This window comes from Arvicanthis niloticus, chromosome 12 (assembly GCF_011762505.2).
Source record: "Arvicanthis niloticus isolate mArvNil1 chromosome 12, mArvNil1.pat.X, whole genome shotgun sequence".
Classification (NCBI taxonomy): domain Eukaryota; kingdom Metazoa; phylum Chordata; class Mammalia; order Rodentia; family Muridae; genus Arvicanthis; species Arvicanthis niloticus.
Window position 1 is genome coordinate 25,005,201 of NC_047669.1, and position 19,870 is coordinate 25,025,070.

General features: G+C 43.8%; 1 protein-coding gene across 4 annotated transcripts in view; it reads left to right on the forward strand.

The window, feature by feature from the left end:
- The window catches only part of Cd80 (CD80 molecule), a 36,523-nt gene that overhangs the window by 3,380 nt on the left and 13,273 nt on the right, over nucleotides 1-19,870 (forward strand). For all 4 annotated transcript variants that reach the window (XM_076942916.1, XM_076942917.1, XM_076942918.1 and 1 more), the window contains exons 3-5: nucleotides 12,715-13,029; nucleotides 15,465-15,749; nucleotides 19,648-19,761. In XM_076942916.1, the coding sequence (XP_076799031.1) occupies nucleotides 12,715-13,029; nucleotides 15,465-15,749; nucleotides 19,648-19,761 (714 nt within the window). The remainder of the gene's footprint in view (nucleotides 1-12,714; nucleotides 13,030-15,464; nucleotides 15,750-19,647; nucleotides 19,762-19,870) is intronic.

The following is a 19,870-nucleotide window of genomic DNA, read 5'->3' on the forward strand; positions in this document are numbered from 1 at the left end:
AAGTTTGCATATGTAAGTCCCGGAACTAACCCCTGAAGAAATACAGACATAAGGAGGTCCTGACTACCTACACTCAGGATCTGAGAAAGGGGGAACCAGGTAGGCTGGAGAAGTAGACCTGATGAGGCAGATAGCAGTGGAAGATTCTGGGCAGGGTATCAAGTGACAAACGCCAGCACAAGTATCCCCGCTCCCAATTTTAGACAGGGTCTCTTGTAGCCTTGGCTGGCTACTCTTACTCAATAGGTAACAAAGGATGGCGTTGGACTCTTGATCTTCCACCACCACCTCCTAAGTACTAGGGTTCCAGACATCCACCACCACACCCAGTTTATGCAGTATTCGAGATCAAACCCAAGGGCTTCTTGTATTCTGGGCAAGCACGTTGCCAGTTGGGCTACATCGAAGCTTTGTGGCTTGTTCTTTTTAAGCATTGAACTCAGCAAATAGCAGGCAGTTTCTGGGTACAAAGACAGGTTTGTTGGTCCTGGGGATAAATTCTGAGTTCTTTCCTTCACGTGATTTATAGTCACCAGAAGAAAGAAGACAAGCAATCTAGTGACCATAGCATTAAATATGTGACTTTTACAGAGATGAGAACTTTGAAGAGAAGGTATTACTCAGAGGTGCTATTTTCAGTGATGGCAGGATCAGGACCAGACGGGAGCCAGGCCAAGGACAGGGGCTTTCAGGTCACCATTGGGAATCTGAATGTTATTCAAATTGCACTGTGGGAGGGATGGGAGGGTTTTAGAGGGAGGTGTGGGTGGCACTATCTCAGCACTGTCTATACATTATGCATACTCAACACCTGGGGGTTTTGTTAAAAGACACTCTCCAACACAGGGGATTTTTTTAGAGAAGTGAAATCGTTTTGCATAATACTGTAATGATGTATGTATGTATCACTCACAGACGGTTCAAAGGCATCTAAAGCACACCTCCTAGAGGGAAGGCTAAATCATGACTTTGGGAGATAATGTGTCACTGAAGGTTCATGGTCTGCAACAAAAGTGGCACTGTGGCATGGGTGGCTGCTGAGGACAGAGGAAGCTCGAAGGCCAGGACAGGATTGGTCTGTGGAAATCTTTCAAGCTTGTCTATCCAGTTCTGCTGGGAACCTAAAACTGCTCTGACAAATGCTTTTGAAATATTGTATGTTTCCGTTTTCTTTCTTTCTTTTTTCTTTTTTTTTTTTTTGGGGGGGGGGTGTTTCAAGACAGGGTTTCTCTGTGTAGCCCTGGCTGTCCTGGAACTCACTCTGTAGATCAGGCTGGCCTCAAACTCAGAAATCCGCCTGCCTCTGCCTCCCAAGTGCTGGTATTAAAGGCGTGTGCCGAACTGCCCGGCATGTTTCAGTTTTCAGAGTCAAGATCTCACTCTGTAGTCCAGGCTGGCCTAGAATTCAGTCTGGCCTCAAACTCCCACCTCAGCCTCCAGAGTAGCAAGACTTATGTATGTGAGCTACCGTGTCCAGCTTAAAAACTTTCATTTAGATGCTGCTGCTGCTGCTGCTGCTGCTGCTGCTGCTGCTGCTTAGGTGGGTTTGGAATAGGGCTTGAGATTCGGTATTTCTAGGAAGCATCCGAGTGATGCTGAGGCTGGAGAACTATACTATCTTATTTGAATATGAAGTCTGTATGCAAAGTACATTTAAAGAAAAACAGGAAATGTGTTAGCACAGGTCTGTACTCCCTGCTACTCTGGAGGTTGAGCAGGAGGGTCAAAACATCAAGGCCTCCTGGGTTATAGAGTGAACTCAAGGCTAACATGGACCCTGCATTAAAATAAAAAGCATGGGCTGGAATATAGTTTGGTGGGTAGAGTACTCACCCAGCATACATGAGGCTCTGGGCTTCATCTCTAGTAAGGTATAAATGGGGTGCGGTGGCACATGCCTGTAATCTCAGCACTTCGGAGGTATAGGCAGGGAGATGAGAAATTCAGAATCATTCTCTAGGACACAGCGAGTTTGAGACCAGCCTGAGCTACATGAGTTCTTGTCTTGGAAATAAAGGGAGGCACTGGAGATAGACCGTAATGATGAATGCTTGCTAGCATGCACCAGGCTCATGTTCAGTCCTTGTACTGAGAAATACACCAAAATCTTGGGAGTTGCCGAAGCACGAGGAATGGCTTGCAGAGCAGCCACAGTCATTGTCCAGATCTAACAGGAGGCTGTGTTCTGGAACCAAATGTATAGGAGGATGTGATGGAGCTGATGGAAGAAAGGTGTTGGAGGGAAGCAGATGGACTAAGGACGTACAATATGAAGCTGGTGGGGACTGGGCAGGTTTTGGTGAGGATGTGAGTGGCCTGTGTTGCCTGGGGTCGAGATCAAGTAAGGTGAAGTAAGGTAATACAGGGCTGTTTTGGAGTTGGGGGATGTACCACACCCTCAATCTTGCTCTAGGTCAGGAAGCCATACCCTGGTGGCATGGTCCTCTCTCCCCTACCACTCTCCAGCCATCAGCACCCAGGGCAAGTTGGCCTCTTTTCTTCACAAGACAGGACTCAGCTGTATCCTCTCCACCATCGGGTTTCAAACACAGTCTACCGAGGTAGAAACACATGACTGAATTCGGAGCAACCTTCAGAAAAACATAAATGGGCAGTCTTTCCTTCAGGGCTAGGATCACTAAAGAATAGCTCAGCTCTCAGGGTTGGGGAAAAGCTTCCTGCAGAAGCCAGCCATTGATGCATTAGGGATTCTGAGGTGGAGAAAAAGCAAATGTCCTCAAAATGTCACTAATAACGATCTCTCACCCATACACACACTGCTGTCCAAACAGAACCAGCCAACACATCTCATGAGTCATAACCTCTGGTATCATTACCCTGATAATAGTGGTCCAAATCTCCTAGCCTTCTTACAAACCTAGAATTTAAGAGAGAGAAAAAAAAAAAGAAAAGATCTGATGTCTACAGAATATAAGGGCTGTATTTAAAGTGGAGAGAAACTCAGAGACCAAGACTGAAATCTTCCAACAGCTCGTGTGCCAGCCCACATCTTTCTTGTGCTGCACCCTGCACAGGCCTAACACCAGGCTGGTGGTATTCACTTAATGGAAAACTTAGAAGTGTCCCATGATATCGCTTCCATAGAAAAGACTGTGCCCAAACACCAGCAGTCTCCCATACAAGTACTAACTAGAATGCTTAGCTCCCAAGATTATACGAGCTCGGTCACATTTGGGGTGGTGTGGCTGTAGACCATTAATATCTGCGAGTGTTCTTAGGATGATGGGTAGTGCTTATGGTTCTTGTTGGTTTGGTTTGTCCTCTTTTACTCTTTCCAAATTCAGTACAATTTTTTTTTTCTAGTCTGGCAAAATGCTTGTTTAACAAGTACGTTTATGTGTTTTGTATCACATCATTTGAGTTGTTTTGTTTTGTTTTCAGTGCTGAGGCTCAAACCCAGGGTTTGGCAAGTGCTTAGCCACCAGGTTAAACCTCATCTGGTGGGTTTGAGATGCTGTGCCCACCTGTTTCCTTTCTATTAGGAGACATGGTAATCCAGCACTAAGACGCTTGCCCAGGGGCTTGGATGCCAAGGCAGCCTCTTCATCTGTGGTTAGACTCTAGAAAGGTACATCAGTCCTGTGTGGAGGGGAATGCATGTGTGTGTGCATGTGTGCATGTGTGTGTTCATGTATGTGCATGTGTGTGTATGTGCATGTGTGTGTGCATGTGTGTGCATGTGTGTGTATGTGCATGTGTGTGTGCATGTGTGTGCGTGTGTGTGTGTGTGTGTGTGTGTGTGTGCCACAGCTCACATGTGTAGTCCAAAGGAATTGGTTTTTCTCTCTACCACGTGGGTCCTGGGATAGAATTCAGTTTATTGGGTTTAGCATTGAGTGCTTTTACCCACTGAGTCTTCTCACTTGGCTTTATTTTACTATTTTTTATCTCTTCCAATTATCCTACAATATCAAAAAATTCATCTTTTAATTTTATTTTCTTAGTTTCTTTCTTTCTTTTGTTTGTTTGTTTGTTTGTTTTGAGACAAGGTTTCTCTGTGTAGCCCTGGTTGTCCTGGAACTCACTCTGTAGACCAGGCTGGCCTCGAACTCAGAAATCCACCTGCCTCTGCCTCCCAAGTGCTGGGATTAAAGGTGTGCGCCACCACCGCCCGGCCCCTATTTTCTTACTTTCATCTAAAACACTCTTTTCTGAAAAATATGAAAGTGTGCACATTGATAGCATTCTTGGGTTTAGGTTTAAGGTATTTTTGCTTTGTTTTTGTTTTGAGGCAGGGTCTCACTACCTCTGACTGGCCCAGAACCTAATAGGTAGACCAGGTTGACTCAAACTCATATAGATCCACTTACCTCTGCCTCCCAAGCGGTACTAGGTTAAAGGCATGCACCACCATGGCTGGCTGATGGTACTCTTAAAAAGAAAAACCTACGTAGCCTCTAATAATACAATCATAACACAACAAACAAACAAACAAATAAAAGCTTAAGTTATCTGAAAGGCTTTAAAATTCACCTTTTTAAAGTGAACCACCATTCACAGGCTTTCGTGTCCCATGCTGTTGATGGAGCCATAACTGCTCTAGCTTCAGAGTATTTTCATGACCTCAGACTTAGAATGGTTCAGCTGCCATTCTTCATGACATCCTGTCCTGTCTCCTAGTAACCACTACTCTACTTCCCCTCTCTAGGACCATGCTCATTCTGGGCATTTCTTACAGTGGAAGCTTGCATCCTATGGTTTTGTATGTCTGGCTGGCTTCTTTCTTTTAACATTGTGCTCAGGGTTCATCTGTGTTGGAACTTCATTTGTCTTCAGGGCTAATGACTCGCTGCTGTGAACTGAGTTCTTAAAAGATGTGTGGTTTGTCTTTAGGTCTGCTGGCTAGAGCATCCATCCTTTCCTAGAGGGGTAGTGGTTGGGAGTTAAGTCAGTAAGGGAGGAAGATGGGAAATCAGGAGAGGCAGGGACCGAGGCTAACTGCTTCGTGTCCCTTGTTTGCCACCCAGAGGAACACCGTACACATGTTCATTAAAAATAAGCAGAGCTGCCTACTGCTTCTCTCCATTTCCCCTCATAACCTTGGCTTTATTCAGCTGCTGATGACTAGAAGGGCCTGATGTGCACCCAAGCCAGCGGTGGGCCTTCCATTCAGACCACAGATCAGACAGTTTCTACAGTTCCACTCTGGGTGTGGTTCAGCAGAGCAGCATGCCGTACATGATCAGAGGAGCCCTACCAAAAGCCTGTATTAGGTCTGGGGACATGACCCTGGAGGCAAACACTTGCTGTGCATCCTAATGACCTGATTCAGCCTCATAGTCCATGGTGAAGGGAGAGAACCGATTCCTGAGATCTGACCTCTGACCTCCACACCCATGGCATGTATCCATCCACCCATTCACACACATACATAAATAATAAAATGAAACGTAAAAATATGTGTTTAAAAATCGTATAGCCTCACAGTTAATGGGCCTTGCTTCCTTCCTAGTACTGCCGTGGTAGTTTTGTCCAGTAGAGAAGATAGCACACATGCTTTGCTGACGTGAACCTGAGGTCCAAGGAGATTTCCCCAGGTCTTCAAGGTTATGGTTCTAACTCATGCTGATCCAAGGTCCTAATATTTAGCTAAGCACTCAACAAGTATCCACTTCATACCTTCTAGGGTAGGCCCTGTTCTCAATACTGCAGATGTGGCAATGAACAAAACAGTCAAAGTTTCTCATATGGACATACATGTCATTTATATATACAAGCATAGATAGATAAATAGGTAGATACATACATACATACATACATACATACATATATAATCTCCCAGGTGTAACCTTTATTTACTGGAGCAAGACTGAAGATAAAGCCAAGTATAGCAGCATATACTTGTAATCACAGCATTCAGGAGGCCAAGGCAGAAATATTGCTGAGTTTAAGGCCAGATACAGAATGTGCTAAGATACACAGGGATATATAACACAGCTCATCTAAAAAAAAGAAAAAAGAAAAAAAACAAACCAAAAAGATTGAAGACAGACATATCAAGGACAGAGTTGTGGAGTGGCTGGACTGATGGAGTTAGGAGGAAGTGTTTGAGAGAGACTGAAAAGGCTTTTCTGAGTAGAGAACACCAGCCCAGACTGATACGAACCCTGGACTTCTGAGGAAGATGCTGGCTTCTCTCATATCCTGGGCATGGTGAGGAAAGTTAAGTACTGTGTCCTGTTTGAACACTCACTCCTGCTTTGTCTGGGGTGCTGGAGTGCCAAGTGGTATACCTGACTAACTCAAAGACCAGTAACGCTTCAGGAACCCGGCTCCCCTCCAGAGTCACCCAGAAACAAAAGCCTGACATGTCGCTTCTTCCGTATTTCTCATCACTCGGGCATGAGCGTGGAAGCCCGGTTCCTGTGGGAATTTCCAGGTCGCACAGGAAAGTTTTGATTCCTCTTTTCAGTCTGGTTCTTTCTCGGCATCAGTGTGCATCGGTGTGATGGGTGGAGGCTCAGACAGGGATGGAGAGCAGCCCATTGGTGAGGTAGCATTTCCATTAGAGAGATAATCCATACTTCTCACCATGTGACTACTACACAAAACCCCTCAGGAACTGCCTTCGGAAGGAGACAGTTTTGCTTTTGCTCATGTTTTCTCTCTTGTGCCGTCGGATGTCAAAAAATCTGCTGGAAATATTGCATTCTATGGGGTGGGAGCAAGTATGTCTGAGGAAGGGATACCTCATTATTTGGGGCCCAAAGAAATGAGCTGTTTCATGTCACGGCATTCATCAGATCCAAGCAAGACCAGAGTGCTACACAGTTGATCTGATCCCTAAGTGAGATAAAAGCAACCAGAGGGTAAGACTTGGGGCAGACGGGAGAACAGCAGACACCTCCTGTATCAAACTTGATGCCCTGGGATCCCCTCTGTCTATGTCATTTAATTGAATTTACTTCTGCAGTGCTCTGTACTGGGCAGGTATCACACCCCTTTTACAGATGAGAAAACAGATGTATGGACAAATAGCTGAGCTGAGACTAGCATCTATGTCAATGGGAACACAAAGTCTCTCATCTGCTTTACATCTTTTAGCTTTCCTGTGTCCCTAAATGTGTCCCGGTCATGCCCGATCTTTAACTCTCAAAGCCCTCTTCAGGCTTGTCTTTTTACCTCTGTCAGTTATGATCCGAGTAGGAACCGCTGACACTCAGTGAAATTGTCTGAAGGGTAGCCGAGAGCTCAGCCGCCTCTAATTAGGAACACAAATACTTTCCTGAGATGGCTGGTGTGGTAGGAAAGTGCCATTGCCCCAGACCTTGCTTTCCAAGAGCCAGACGCCTGGAAATGAGGCTGCATACGTTGGTGTTTTCCAAGGGCATCTTTGTGACCTTCAGGGTACAAGGCAAGCTACATGCAGATGAGAGCACTAGGCAGGAGCCTGAGACCTTGGACCTTAGAGGGACCCTGCTTCTAAGCCACAGCCCAGAGGTCTAGTCAGATGAGGAATTTTGTGATCTTGATATGTGCTAGGAGCTAATGAGTTGGGGTTTAGATATAAAACGTCGATTTTCCTGGGGTATATCGGTGAGGAAACATGCTTGATCATTTTTTTTAATTTTTTATTTTATATGTATGGGGTTTTGTATACGTGTATATGTGCATACCATGGGTGTGCCTGGTACCCGCAGAGGCCAGAAGGTGCCAGGCCTCCCTGGAACTGGAGTCACAGGTGGTTTTGAGTCACCCTGTGAGCACTAGGAATTGGAGAGAAGTCATCTAGAAGAACAACCATTGCTCTTAACCACTGAGCCATCTCTGCAGCCCCAGGCACCGAGTTTTATAATGGGACCCATTCGGCAGATCCAAGTTGTAGGATCACTGCACAAACAGACGACAGACAACTGAGACAAAGACAGGATAGAAGGGCCATCAAGTAGCTAAGAGGGCAGACATAGCCCACAGGTGTAAGCCACAGCCTCGTGAGTGGTTCCAGCCCAAAGCCATGAGGTCAGGCCAAGCCTGGAAAGAAAGGGCCTCTTTCTTTTCTGTTTTGTTGTTGTTTTAGCTGTGTTCATTAGAGACGAGGTCTTTTGTAGTGTAGGCTGGCCTCGAACTCTTTGTGTAGTCAAGGATAACTTTGAACTCCTGGTCTTCCTTATCTCCCAAGTGTTGGCATTTCAGCCCCCTAAAACCCTTTCTTTTTGTTACTTATTTATTTGTATGTACATGCATGTTATATGTGGAGAGGTCAAAGGGCAACTTGCAGGAGTTGATTCTCTCCTTCCAAGGCTCAAACTAAGGATGTCAGGTTTGTTAGCAGTTGGCTTTACCCACTGACTCTCTCTTAGTGGAAAAGCCCAATGATGCAGCTGGATGGAGCAATGCAGTGTTGGCCTAGTTATTCTGGAACTGAATCCTAAAACTGGGGGATCAGTTACCTGGGTTTCTTTTCTTGTCACTATAATAAAATAGCCAGGTAAAAGTAACTTAGGGGAGAAAGGGTTTTTCTGCCCTAGCTTCCAGGTATGGTCCCTTATGGCAGGGAAGTCACAGCAACAGGGACATGAAACAGCGGGTCACATTGCATCCCTGTCAAGAGTAGGGATGCTTGTGACTAACTCTTTCTTCTGCTATATCTAAGACCCAGCTTAAAAAATAGTGCCACCCACAATGGGCATGTTTTCCTGCCTCGGTGAAATGAGGGCCATTCCCTCACAGGCATGCCAAAAAGCTGGCTGAATGAGAATGGGGACATGGCGGCTCCAACTAGGGTTGAGAAGAAGGTTTTTATTGTAGATATGAGAGAGAGCACAGCCAGAGGCATTTGGAAGAGTCCAGAATAAAGAGAGAAAGTATCAGATTGAACATGGTCAACAAAATAGACCCGGATCATGTGAGGAGAGAAGGGGGGCAAGAGAGGAAGAGAAAAGAAGAGGAGAGGAGAGGAGGGGAGGGTAGGGGAGGGGAGGGGAGGGGAGAAAAGATATCAAGAGAGGAGCTGAGGACCAAGAGAACACACAGCTGAAATGGCTTATAAGGGTTATAATGGGTTATAAGGAATCAGAAGCTGGGGAAGGGAAGCAAAGCCCAGGAGCTGGAGAGGTTTAGGGTCGGGTGAGAGGGGTGAGAGGTGCTGGGAGGAGCCAGGACTTTGTAACGAGTACTTGCAATACTAAGAAAGCAAAGTGGCCAGCATGGATGTCAAATAGGCGCCACAGTTAGTCATTCAACCTGAGTTTCTTAGGGAGCCAATACTGGTGTCTCAGGTGATTCTATTCAATCAAATTGACAACTAACACTGATAATTAGGGCACTAAATAGACAGTGGCCTTAAAAGTCTGGGCCAGAAAGAAATACATATGTAAAACTGGGGCAGTGTAGTTTGCTTGACCTAGTTTTCTTTTCTTTTCTTTTTCTTTCTTTTCTTTTTCTTTCTTTTCTTTTCTTTTTTTTTTTTTTTTTTCTTGACACAGAGTTTCTCTTTGTAGCCCTGGCTGTCCTGGAACTCACTCTGTAGACCAGGCTGGCCTCGAACTCAGAAATCTGCCTGCCTCTGCCTCCCAAGGGCTGGGATTAAAGGTGTGTGTCACCACTGCCTGGCATTGACCTAGTCTTCTCATGTGTAAAATAAAACAATTCTGGTAGTGCCTCTAGGACTCCACAGGCCTCAACTCTGTCCTCCATGTTCCTTTGGGGCTTAGCAGATTCTTTAACCTGCCTTGGCTCTTTCACTGGGGTCTCTTAAAAGCCATCTGCCTTCTCATGGGACTGGAGGACCATCCCAGGGTATATAAAATGAGTAGGCACTTCTCTATACGTTAGAATGCTCGCCATTTGTTATCACATGAAGGAGGAGGAGAGAGGAAGATGCAGGACAACTCTTTGTAGTGACATCCCCATTCAAGGATGCTTAACTAAATGGTAGAAAAATGGCAGTTTATTTGCTAATGTCGTGATAGGTATTCAAGATACAAGGTTGCTGCTAAAATATTGGGTTCACTTTAGGCTGCATAATCAGAAGATTTAGATGAAGCGGGTGTGTCTCAGCTCTCCCGATGTCATTCTCTACTCTAGTGGTTGCTTTAGAGGCCTTTGTTTCTCTCAAATCAAAGTATGCAGTAGGAAAGTGAGAGCATTCAAAACCATGTTGGTAGCAGGTATGGTGGCTCACACCTTTCCCAGTACTCAGGAGGCTGAGGCAGGAGGATCAAGATGGTCAGCCTGAGCTACCTACAGAGACCCTGTCTCAAACAAAATAAAACATAGCTCTGTGCAACCGTGTGTGTGTGTGTGTGTGTGTGTGTGTGTGTGTGTGTGTGTGTGCGCGTGCGCGCGTGCGCGCGCGTGCATCATGCTTTACCTCTGGTGAATATGTCAGGCATTCACGTGTGTTGCTGTTTTCCCCATGTCTCCAGTCCTGCAAGTATTGATTCTGGGTTGTAAATAAATTTTGGAGCTGTGCATGATGGTACATTTCTTTCTTTCTTTTCTTTTCTTTTCTTTTCTTTCTTTTTTTTTTTTTTTTTTTTTTTTTTTTTTTTTTTTTTTTTTTTTTTTTTTTTTTTTTTTTTTTAGAGGAAAGGGTTTATTTTAGCTTACAGCTCATCATCCAGGAAGTCAGGATGGGAATTCAAGGCAGCAGCTGATGCAGGGGTCATGGAGGGGTGCTGTTTATTGGCTTCTTCACAATGGTTTCCTCAGCTTGCTTTCTTATTGCACCCAGGACCACCTGCCAAAGGGTGACATCACCCACAGTGAGCTGGGCCTTCCCATATCAATCATCAATCAAGAGAATGCCCACAAGCCAATCTGTTGGGGACATCTTTTCAAGTGAGGCTCTTCCCAAATGACTCTACTGTGTCAAGCTGACATAACACCAGACAGCACATAAATATAAATGTAAATCTTAAGAACCTGGTATTTAAAGAGATAATTCCTTAGGGTAACTGCAGTGAACATGGACAGGAGATGGGGGCTTACAGAGGCGGAGGTGCACGATAGCTAGCGTGGGGGTTGTTCTGGATCTCCCAGAGCCCCTCATTGAAGCCTTTTCTCTTGTTAGGCTTTCCGTACTTGTCCTTGCACTTGTCATAGGGGAACAGGTCCTTGGGTCCCAGGAAGGCCGTTTCATGCGTTCCAAAGAAGAAGATGGGGTATTTGTTGGGTGGGGGCTTCACGGCACCATCAGCAATGTCATCAATCCGGGCCGGCCAGTGCGGGTAGCCCTTCATCTTGGCAAACACCAAGTCCCCGGGCTTGAAGGCATGCGGCATGCTTTCGGCGGAGGCCCTGGCCGCCGGAAGCAGCAACAGCGGCGGTGGGAGGTGAAGCTAGAGGCGGGAGTCGGACGCCTAAGGGGCAGAGGCGTCCCGATGATACATTTCTGTAATCCTAGTATTTAAGAGGTTGAGGCCAACCAGAGCTACATAGCAAGATCCTGCTGTGCCCCAAATAAACTTACATATTCTTATTCCAAGAATAAGGACGTTCTGTTATATGACTTATTTAATATGGCCCTCTTTTAAATTTATATTTTCTCTTATCCGCCTCCTTTACTCCTTCATGATGGAGAGTCAAGGGCATGGAGTCACAGTCCCCTCTGCTGAGAGTTCCTAAACATCTCAGAGTCCCAGCCAAGACCTCTGTAAAGCACTATGGCCTCTATCTCATCGCTAGGGGGAGTAGATCCACTTGCACTTGTTCCCATTCAAAGGATGGCACAAAGAAAACAGGAAGGGTGTGATGGCCCTAGGATGTGGAGCGTGGTCTGTGAGCCAATGGCGGCACATTCTCTGGAGTTTTGGCCAAGGTTATTTTATCTGCGGGGTGTCAATATGTTCAACAGAGCACACGGAAGCAATAGGACTCCAGGCATGATGGTGTTTGCTTGTAATCCCAGCCCGTGTATGTTCTTTGATTGGTGGTTCAGATTCTGAGACACCTACCCCCCCCCCCCAAGGGTCCAATTTAGTTGAATCGGTGCTCTTCCTATGGAGTTCCTATCCCCTTGGGGGCCCATATGTGGTTCTTTTAACTCACAATAAAAATAATAAATGAAAACTAGCCGGGCGGTGGTGGCGCACGCCTTTAATCCCAGCACTTGGGAGGCAGAGGCAGGTGCATTTCTGAGTTCGAGGCCAGCCTGGTCTATGGAGTGAGTTCCAGGATAGCCAGGACTAAACAGAGGAACTCTGTCTCGAAAAAACCGAAAAAAAAAAAAAAAAATGAAAACTAGGTGGTAGTGTATAGGCAGGTAGATCTCTATGAGGCTAGCCTGCTCTACAGAGTGAGTTCCAGGACAGCCAGGGCTACACAGAGAAACCCTGTCTCAGAAAACCAAAAATAAATAAATAAGCAAATAAACTCCACCATTCTACATAATTAATATACAATAATAAAAAATAAGTATAAAAATGTGTTGAGGCTGGGTGTGGTTGAGCATACCTTTAATCCCAGCACTTGAGAGGCAGAAGCAGGAGGATCTTGTGAGCTCGAAGTCAGCCTGGTCTACATAAAAAGTTCCAGGACAGCCAGAGCTACATAGAGAGACCCTATCACTAAAAGCGACCATTAAAAAAAAAAAAAAAAAAAAAAAAAAAAAAAAAAAAAAGTGTTGGGGCCCTGCAAAAAAAATAAAAAATAAAAAAAATAAATCATTCATCGTGGTTAGTCACTCTATAGTGTATAAGAGTTTGGTTGTTCATTAAAGATAAACTCTTTTCTTAACTTGTCTCTTCTTAGGTGTTGACCAGGTGTCCAAGTCAGTGAAAGAAAAGGCATCGCTGCCCTGTCATTACAACTTTTCTCATGAAGAGCTGCCCATAATTCGGATCTACTGGCAAAAACATGGCAAAATGGTGCTGTCTATCATCTCTGGGGTACGAGAAGTGTGGCCCGAGTATAAGAACCGGACTTTACTTGACAACACTAACTACTCTCTTATCATCCTGGGCCTGGCCCTTTCAGACAGAGGCACATACAACTGTGTCGTCCAAAAGAATGAAAAAGGAACTTTTGAAGTTAAACACATCACTGATGTGGTGCTGTCCATCAAAGGTTGGTAGGATTCTCTGGTTTACTGATTCACAACGTCCTTAAAGGAACACGTCTATTGATGAGGGTGACACTTTTAGCAGAGAAAGATACGTCTCACTTCATATCTGAGGGTTAAGTCTCTAGTCCTACAGAAAACTTGATTGGTCAAGGTGAAAACCTCTATCAATGCACCTTTCTTATAGCTGGGATCATTCAAAGCCACAGTAATCATCCCAGGCACGGTAATAGCCTAAGATGCCTTCTGACCCGCAGGAGCATAACAGTGATATGAAGTGACCATCCTGTGAACTGCACTTGAGAAGTGCCTATCCTATTCTGGGTAACAAGTTAATTGGGTCTTTTTTTTTTTTTTTTTTTTTTTACTTTTCTGAATAATTTGCATTCCCGCCTTTGTTCATAACATATACTTACCCTTCTCCACTAAAAGTGACCAAAACTTTGGTTGAGTCATCTGGGATATAAAGAGCCAATCTTTTTTTTTTTTAAAGATTTTTTTTTCCCCACGAGACGTGGGAGGAGGCAGGAGCTAGCGGGATTCAAACACAGAGAGAGAGAGAGAGAGAGAGAGAGTGTGTGTGTGTGTGTGTGTGTGTGTGTGTGTGTGTGTGTGTGAGAGAGAGAGAGAGAGAGAGAGAGAGAGGAGGGACCCGCGCCCTCTGCAGGCGGACGCCTTACAGGCTGCGCCACCGCCGGTTCGCTGATTTATTTTGTTTTTAACTATGTAGATGTGTGTGTGCAGATGCTCACAGCAGCCAGGAAAAGGTATTGGATTTCCCAGGAGCTAGAGTTATAGGCAGTTGTGAGCCACCCAATATGAGTGTTGGTGAACTTGCGTGTTCTGCAGGAGTGAGTTAAGAGTGTGTACTTCACAGCTGAGCCATCTCTTCAGTCCCAAAGGGCTAATCTTTAGATGGTTCACAGTCGTGCAAGACCTTCAAAGTAGGTTCTCTAAACACGTTATCTTGCAGAAGAGCTAAGGAAGGAAAGCTGAAGCTGCCCTTAGCTCAGTCAGACAGGAAAAGGTGGCGGTTATGAGCTAACCATTTCTCAGAAAAGGAGCACAGAAATGAAGGAATGTGAGCTGTGACAGAACATTAGGTCCACAGATTTGTTACTCAGGGTTAAAAAGCCCATGATGTCTGGTTAGAAGAAACAAAAGTAACATTTTCATGTTGAATATCTGAGTAGTAATTCGATTGAGTGGTAATAAGTAGAAAATAACAATGCCAACTATAGAGAGCCCGGGACCACACCAGACTTTATCTAGGAACAAGGCTCATTTTTATTTCCCCTTTGCTTTAGTTTTGGTTTTTGAAATAGGGTCTCACTATGTAGCCTTAGCTGGCTTGGAGTCTAGCCTCAAACTCAGAGAGATTCACCACCAAGGAATTTTTGTTGTTGTTTCCGATGACTTCCTCTGCAACCAAATTCAGGGTTTTCCCTTTCCTGGTAACTATACTCTGTATTCTTCCCTCATTTCTCCCAGCCTCCCTGGGCAGTTTTAGAAGCTTTCCTTGAAAGCCTGATTCAAGTGAGAATATCTACCTAAATATATCCCGTGTGTCAGGCTCCAGGCCAAGTGAGGTTTAGTAATGGTGTCGGTTCATTCCTTCGTCCCTGGAGTGCACATATTATTAATCCATCTATAAACTAGGAGTAAAAAACAAGTGGCTCACAGTCACAAGGCAAATCTCAGTTTAAGAACTGTTCTTGATAGCCACTGAGCTCTGCTCATAGCAGCTCTGTAGTACTCAGACTTCCAAGAGGAAAAGCTCAGTATATGGGCTGAAGTGGAGGCATTGCTTGCCACAGGTGAGGGGAGGAGTTAAATTCCTAAAGTCTAAGTGTGAGAAGCAAGTGGTAGGGGGTCTCCATGACTCTCAAGTCTACTTTAGTATCTTACTAGAGATCAAATTTACAAATGAAATCAACTCCATGAGGCCTCCTTGTCCTTTTAAAATGTCAGAGTAGCAAGGAATTAATAATATGTAGTGGCTGTGATTACAGATTTAATATTGTATATTTGGACATAGTTTTATCTGAGTATAAGCTTTTTTTTTTTTTTTTTTTTTAAAGAAAATGAAGAAGAGTCTTACTCTGTAGCCTCGGGTGGCTTTGAACTCATTATATGAGAATGATTTTGAGAAATAACTAGGAGGGACTCAATAAATATCAGTCTTCTTTTCTCCTCTTACAATAGCAAGCATCATACCAGCAGTTCCCACACGAACTCATTCCCTTCTCTGTGCTCATTAAAGGTGGAAGTCAACTGATGTGGTCAGTTCAAAGCAGCTGTTTTACTGATAATGATGTATGGAGTCCTGCAAATGAAACCTTATTTTGTCAGTCTCACTGAACCTTGACAATTTATTTAACGTATACCTAAGCACACAGACCTGTACCCATGTATAACTGTATGCTTGTTCTATCTCTAGCTGACTTCCCTACCCCCAACATAACTGAGTCTGGAAATCCATCTGCCGACACTAAAAGGATTACCTGCTTCACTTCTGGGGGTTTCCCAAAGCCTCGCCTCTCTTGGCTGGAAAACGAAAGAGAATTAAATGGCATCAATACAACAATTTCCCAGGATCCTAAATCTGAACTGTACACCATTAGTAGCCAACTAGATTTCAATACAACATGCAACCACACCATTGAGTGTTTCATTGAATATGGAGATGCTCATGTGTCAGAAACCTTCACCTGGGAAAAAAAACGTAAGTAACCTTACGCTGGAAAGTAGCTACTAGATAAGACTGAGAAGCGTAGCCCAACAGCTCCATTTGAGAATTGAACTTACTGATTTTGATGATAATTTTATTCATTTTAGACATACAGGATGTGTGATTATGACTTACATCACTGGACACATATAATAATGAAATGACTAGACTAATTTTATTTTATTTTAATAAATATTCTTTTATAGACAGGCCTAAGAACCCATCTGTAGTCATTTTGCAATTTATGTAATGTTGTCTTTTTTGAAAGCACTAAATTTTGTCCTCCTCATCTTCAACCACCATCTTGCTTTAGGTTACCTGTTCCCAGCCGTCCCATGGTACTAAAATCATTGGGTTTTTTTGGAGTGAATTTTTGTTTTTAAAACTACTGATTCAATCTGGGTGTGGGCAGAGCACTGGCTCAGAACACCCAAAGTCCTAGGTTTGATCCCACCTACTGGTTCATCCAGAGAAAAAAAAAAAAAAAAAAAAAAAAAACCAGTAAAGTTTGATAAAAGTCTTTGAGGACAATGCCCAGGGGGAAAAATAGGTCATTTCCAGTCAGTAATTTACTGTATAGGCAGTAAGCTTGTGAAATCCCCTTTCTCTAAAGGTGGAAAAAAAAAGACAAATTATTTTTATAAGAATATGTGTATCTTAAATCCATGGCAGGTTATCACGGGACTCAAGATATTTGAAGTGAACATCCAATTTGAATGGCTGAGTATACAGAGGTGTACTTGGGACTCTCCTCCCATCTCAGCCCCAGTCTAAGGACATTTATGTTTGCACAGTACAGAAGCACAATGCTGTATGACAGTCTTTGGTACTCATGCATTAAATATGTACTGTGGCAAGTTTATGCCCGCCTCTTTATTTATAGTTGAGATAGTTAAGGTGGCTTACAGGTTCATTCTAGTGTGTGATTTTTTTTTCTTCTTCCAGATCTGAGATTGATTCTTTTAACTATTTTCCTTTGTAAGTAATAAGAAAATTTCCTGAAAACATTGGTCCCTAACACAAATCAAATTGTTCTGGTATAATTTCAACACTCAAAACTGAAATCTCAATCTCGTTTTATATATTCTAATATTTTATTTTAAAATGTCTTCGTTCATAAAGTAAAAATGGTTTATTATTTCAGGGTTTATTCTTAGTTTATAGCTCTATCACTAATGAATTCTATATTATTCTTTAAAGGTGGAGTTTATGTTAAGTTCAATCTGTATTCATAGCTTGAATATAGTTTACTTCGGATGCTGTTTTGGAATGTGGGTATATGTGGAATTTAGGGCAAAAGTTGCTGAAACTTTTTTAGAAAAAAAAACCAGATAGTATTTTAGACTTCTCGGGTCATACAAATTCTGTTGCCATGCACACAAATATGTGCACTCATGGTGTCTCATTATGTAGCCCAGAATGGTCTTGAACTCATAATCTTCCAACTTCAGCCTCCTTAGTTCTGGGATTAGAGTAATGAGCTACTGCATCCCATTTCGACTTTATTTTTTAAAACAGGTGGCAGGTCAGGCTTGGCCCAGGCATGGTTGTTTTGCCTACTTATGGAGTCTGTTTTTGTAAATGGAGAGCTTTAAATAAAAGCTTCATATCTTACTAACTGGACAGCCACCATCATTTGGAGTAAGAGTTAAAAGACAAGTGATCATTTGTGAGATGAATTTGGAGTTTAGTAGGTAGCAGATAAGAAAAATCCAAACTCGGGCGGTGGTGGCACATGCCTTTAATCCCAGCACTTGGGAGGCAGAGGCAGGTGGATTTCTGAGTTCGAGGCCAGCCTGGTCTACAGAGTGAGCTCCAGGACAGCCAGGGCTACACAGAGAAACCCTGTCTCGAAAAACCAGAAAAAAAAAAAAAAAAAAAAAAAAAAAATAAAGAAAAGAAAAAACCAAAAACCGGCAGGCGATGGGGGTGAGGCTGGGAATCCGGAGTCTTCCGATAAACCATAGGAAGTCCATGGAAGCCGGCTGGGAGGTGAGAACAAGGAGACTGTGTTAGTCTCGTTGAGGTGGCTAAGGGTGCCACTCACTTCAGTGGTACATGTGGGCAGTAGGTGATGTGCTTTAAGAACACAGTGAAGCTGGAAGAACTGGCTCAGCAGTTAGGAGCATGAGCTACTCTTCCAGAGAAATTGTCTTTGATTTCCAGCACCCACTTGGTGGCTAACAATCACTTGGAACTCCAGTCCCAGAGGAACCTGATGCCTTCTTTTGGCCTGTTGTGCCCAGACATACATGCAGGCAAAACACCCATATACATAAAAATAAAAATAAATAAATGTTAAAAGAAAGGAAGGAAGGAAGGAAGGAAGGAAGGAAGGAAGGAAGGAAGGAAAGAAGAAGGAAGGAAGGAGGAAGGAAGGAAGGAAGGAAGGAAGGAAGAAAGAAAGGAAGAAAACAGTCAATTTAGTTTTCCTCAGCTGGCTTCCAACCATTTTGTCAGCAGCTGGATCTATAATACATCTGGGGTCCAGAAAGGAGATAAGAAATGAAATGTTCAAATTTAGAAGTGAGATGGCATTTCAAGCTTTGGGTATGGCTTAGATGACAAAGGCAGGCCACGCCTACACGCACACTACAGAAACAATGACATTTAGAAGCTGAGAAGGGAAGAAGTGTCTGAAAAGAAAGACTAGTGTGACTAGTGTAACAAGCAGAGACAGGAATGTGAACCGGAGAAGCCAAGGACAAGGGAGTCTGTGGTGCCAAATGCTCAAATAAACTGAAAGCCAAACTTCATGCAGGAGGGTTGGCAATGGGGAAAACTGAAAACGAGTTAGTATTTAATAATTTCTGGTAAGCCATTTCGGAGAAGCTAGAGAGGCGGCGTTGCTAATATTCCTGTCAAATGGTATCCCTGCCCTTCCTTCAGATGTTGCTATTCCTCAGAAAGATTGAAAAACAAATGACATAGCTGTTGCCCCAGTGAGGAGAACTGGATGGCAACATGCACCAACCTCTTTCTCTTCCTGCCTTAGCAGTCTTTGAATCCTTCTTTTGCTCCTCGTGAGTCTAGAAGTTCATCAGAAGCTAGACCACACAAGTGACTTCCAGGATGATCCCTTAATACCAATTCTTAGCCATTCTTAGTTTTTCTAGTCCTCCCAAAAGTTAAGCCTGGAAGGAAAACAAACAAACAAACAAACAAACAAACAAACAAACAAACCTATCTTGATGAGAATGTGGAGCACCTCCCGAACCTTAAGGCAGCCACTGTGTAGAGTACGAGTGAAGGAGTGAACGTGGAGGATGTGAGAATGTGTAAGAGAACCGAAGAAAGCACAGTAGAGCTAGAGGAGAAAAAAGTAGGCATATCTAGATTATGACATTGCCAAGGCCTGGCCATATCAGCCACAGAAATGAGCTATGAAGACAAGATAACTCTCTTTTTTTTTTTTTTTTTTTGTTTTTTTGTTTTTTTGTTTGTTTTTGGTTTTTTTTTTTTTTTTGGTTTTTCGAGACAGGGTTTCTCTGTGTAGCCCTGGCTGTCCTGGAACTCACTCTGTAGACCAGGCTGGCCTCGAACTCAGAAATGTGCCTGCCTCTGCCTCCCAAGTGCTGGGATTAAAGGTGTGCGCCACCACTGCCTGGCTAAGACAAGATAACTCTTACGGTTTCTCTGTAGAATCTTTCCTCACACCAAGTTAGCTCAGTAGGTACAAAAGTTCAAGTTGCTTTTTTTTTTTTTTTTTTTCACGTGCACTATCTATGTCATTGGGATATAGAGTAGTGCAAGGGAATGCTAGCAATTGTGTGTCCATCAGATGATCTGGCAAAGTAAGAGGTTCTCCACAGGCACGTACTGAAGAGGTGGAGGATGGAAACCCAACAGTAGGAAGCACATCTCAACTGATGCTATTCTTTCCTTTCCACAGCCCCCGAAGACCCTCCTGATGAAAACAGCAAAATTGTGCTCATCATGGCAGGATCCGGTGCAGTAACTTTAGCTACTATAGTCATCATCATATACTTCATCTTTCATAAGCACAGTAAGGACCACCTTTTGCCGGGGTGGGGGCCAGCCCCGGCATGGGTGGAGAAATCTTCTTTCTTCTGGGTTCTTCTTGAGGCAGCGGAGGGGGAAGAGTGTCGGCGGGT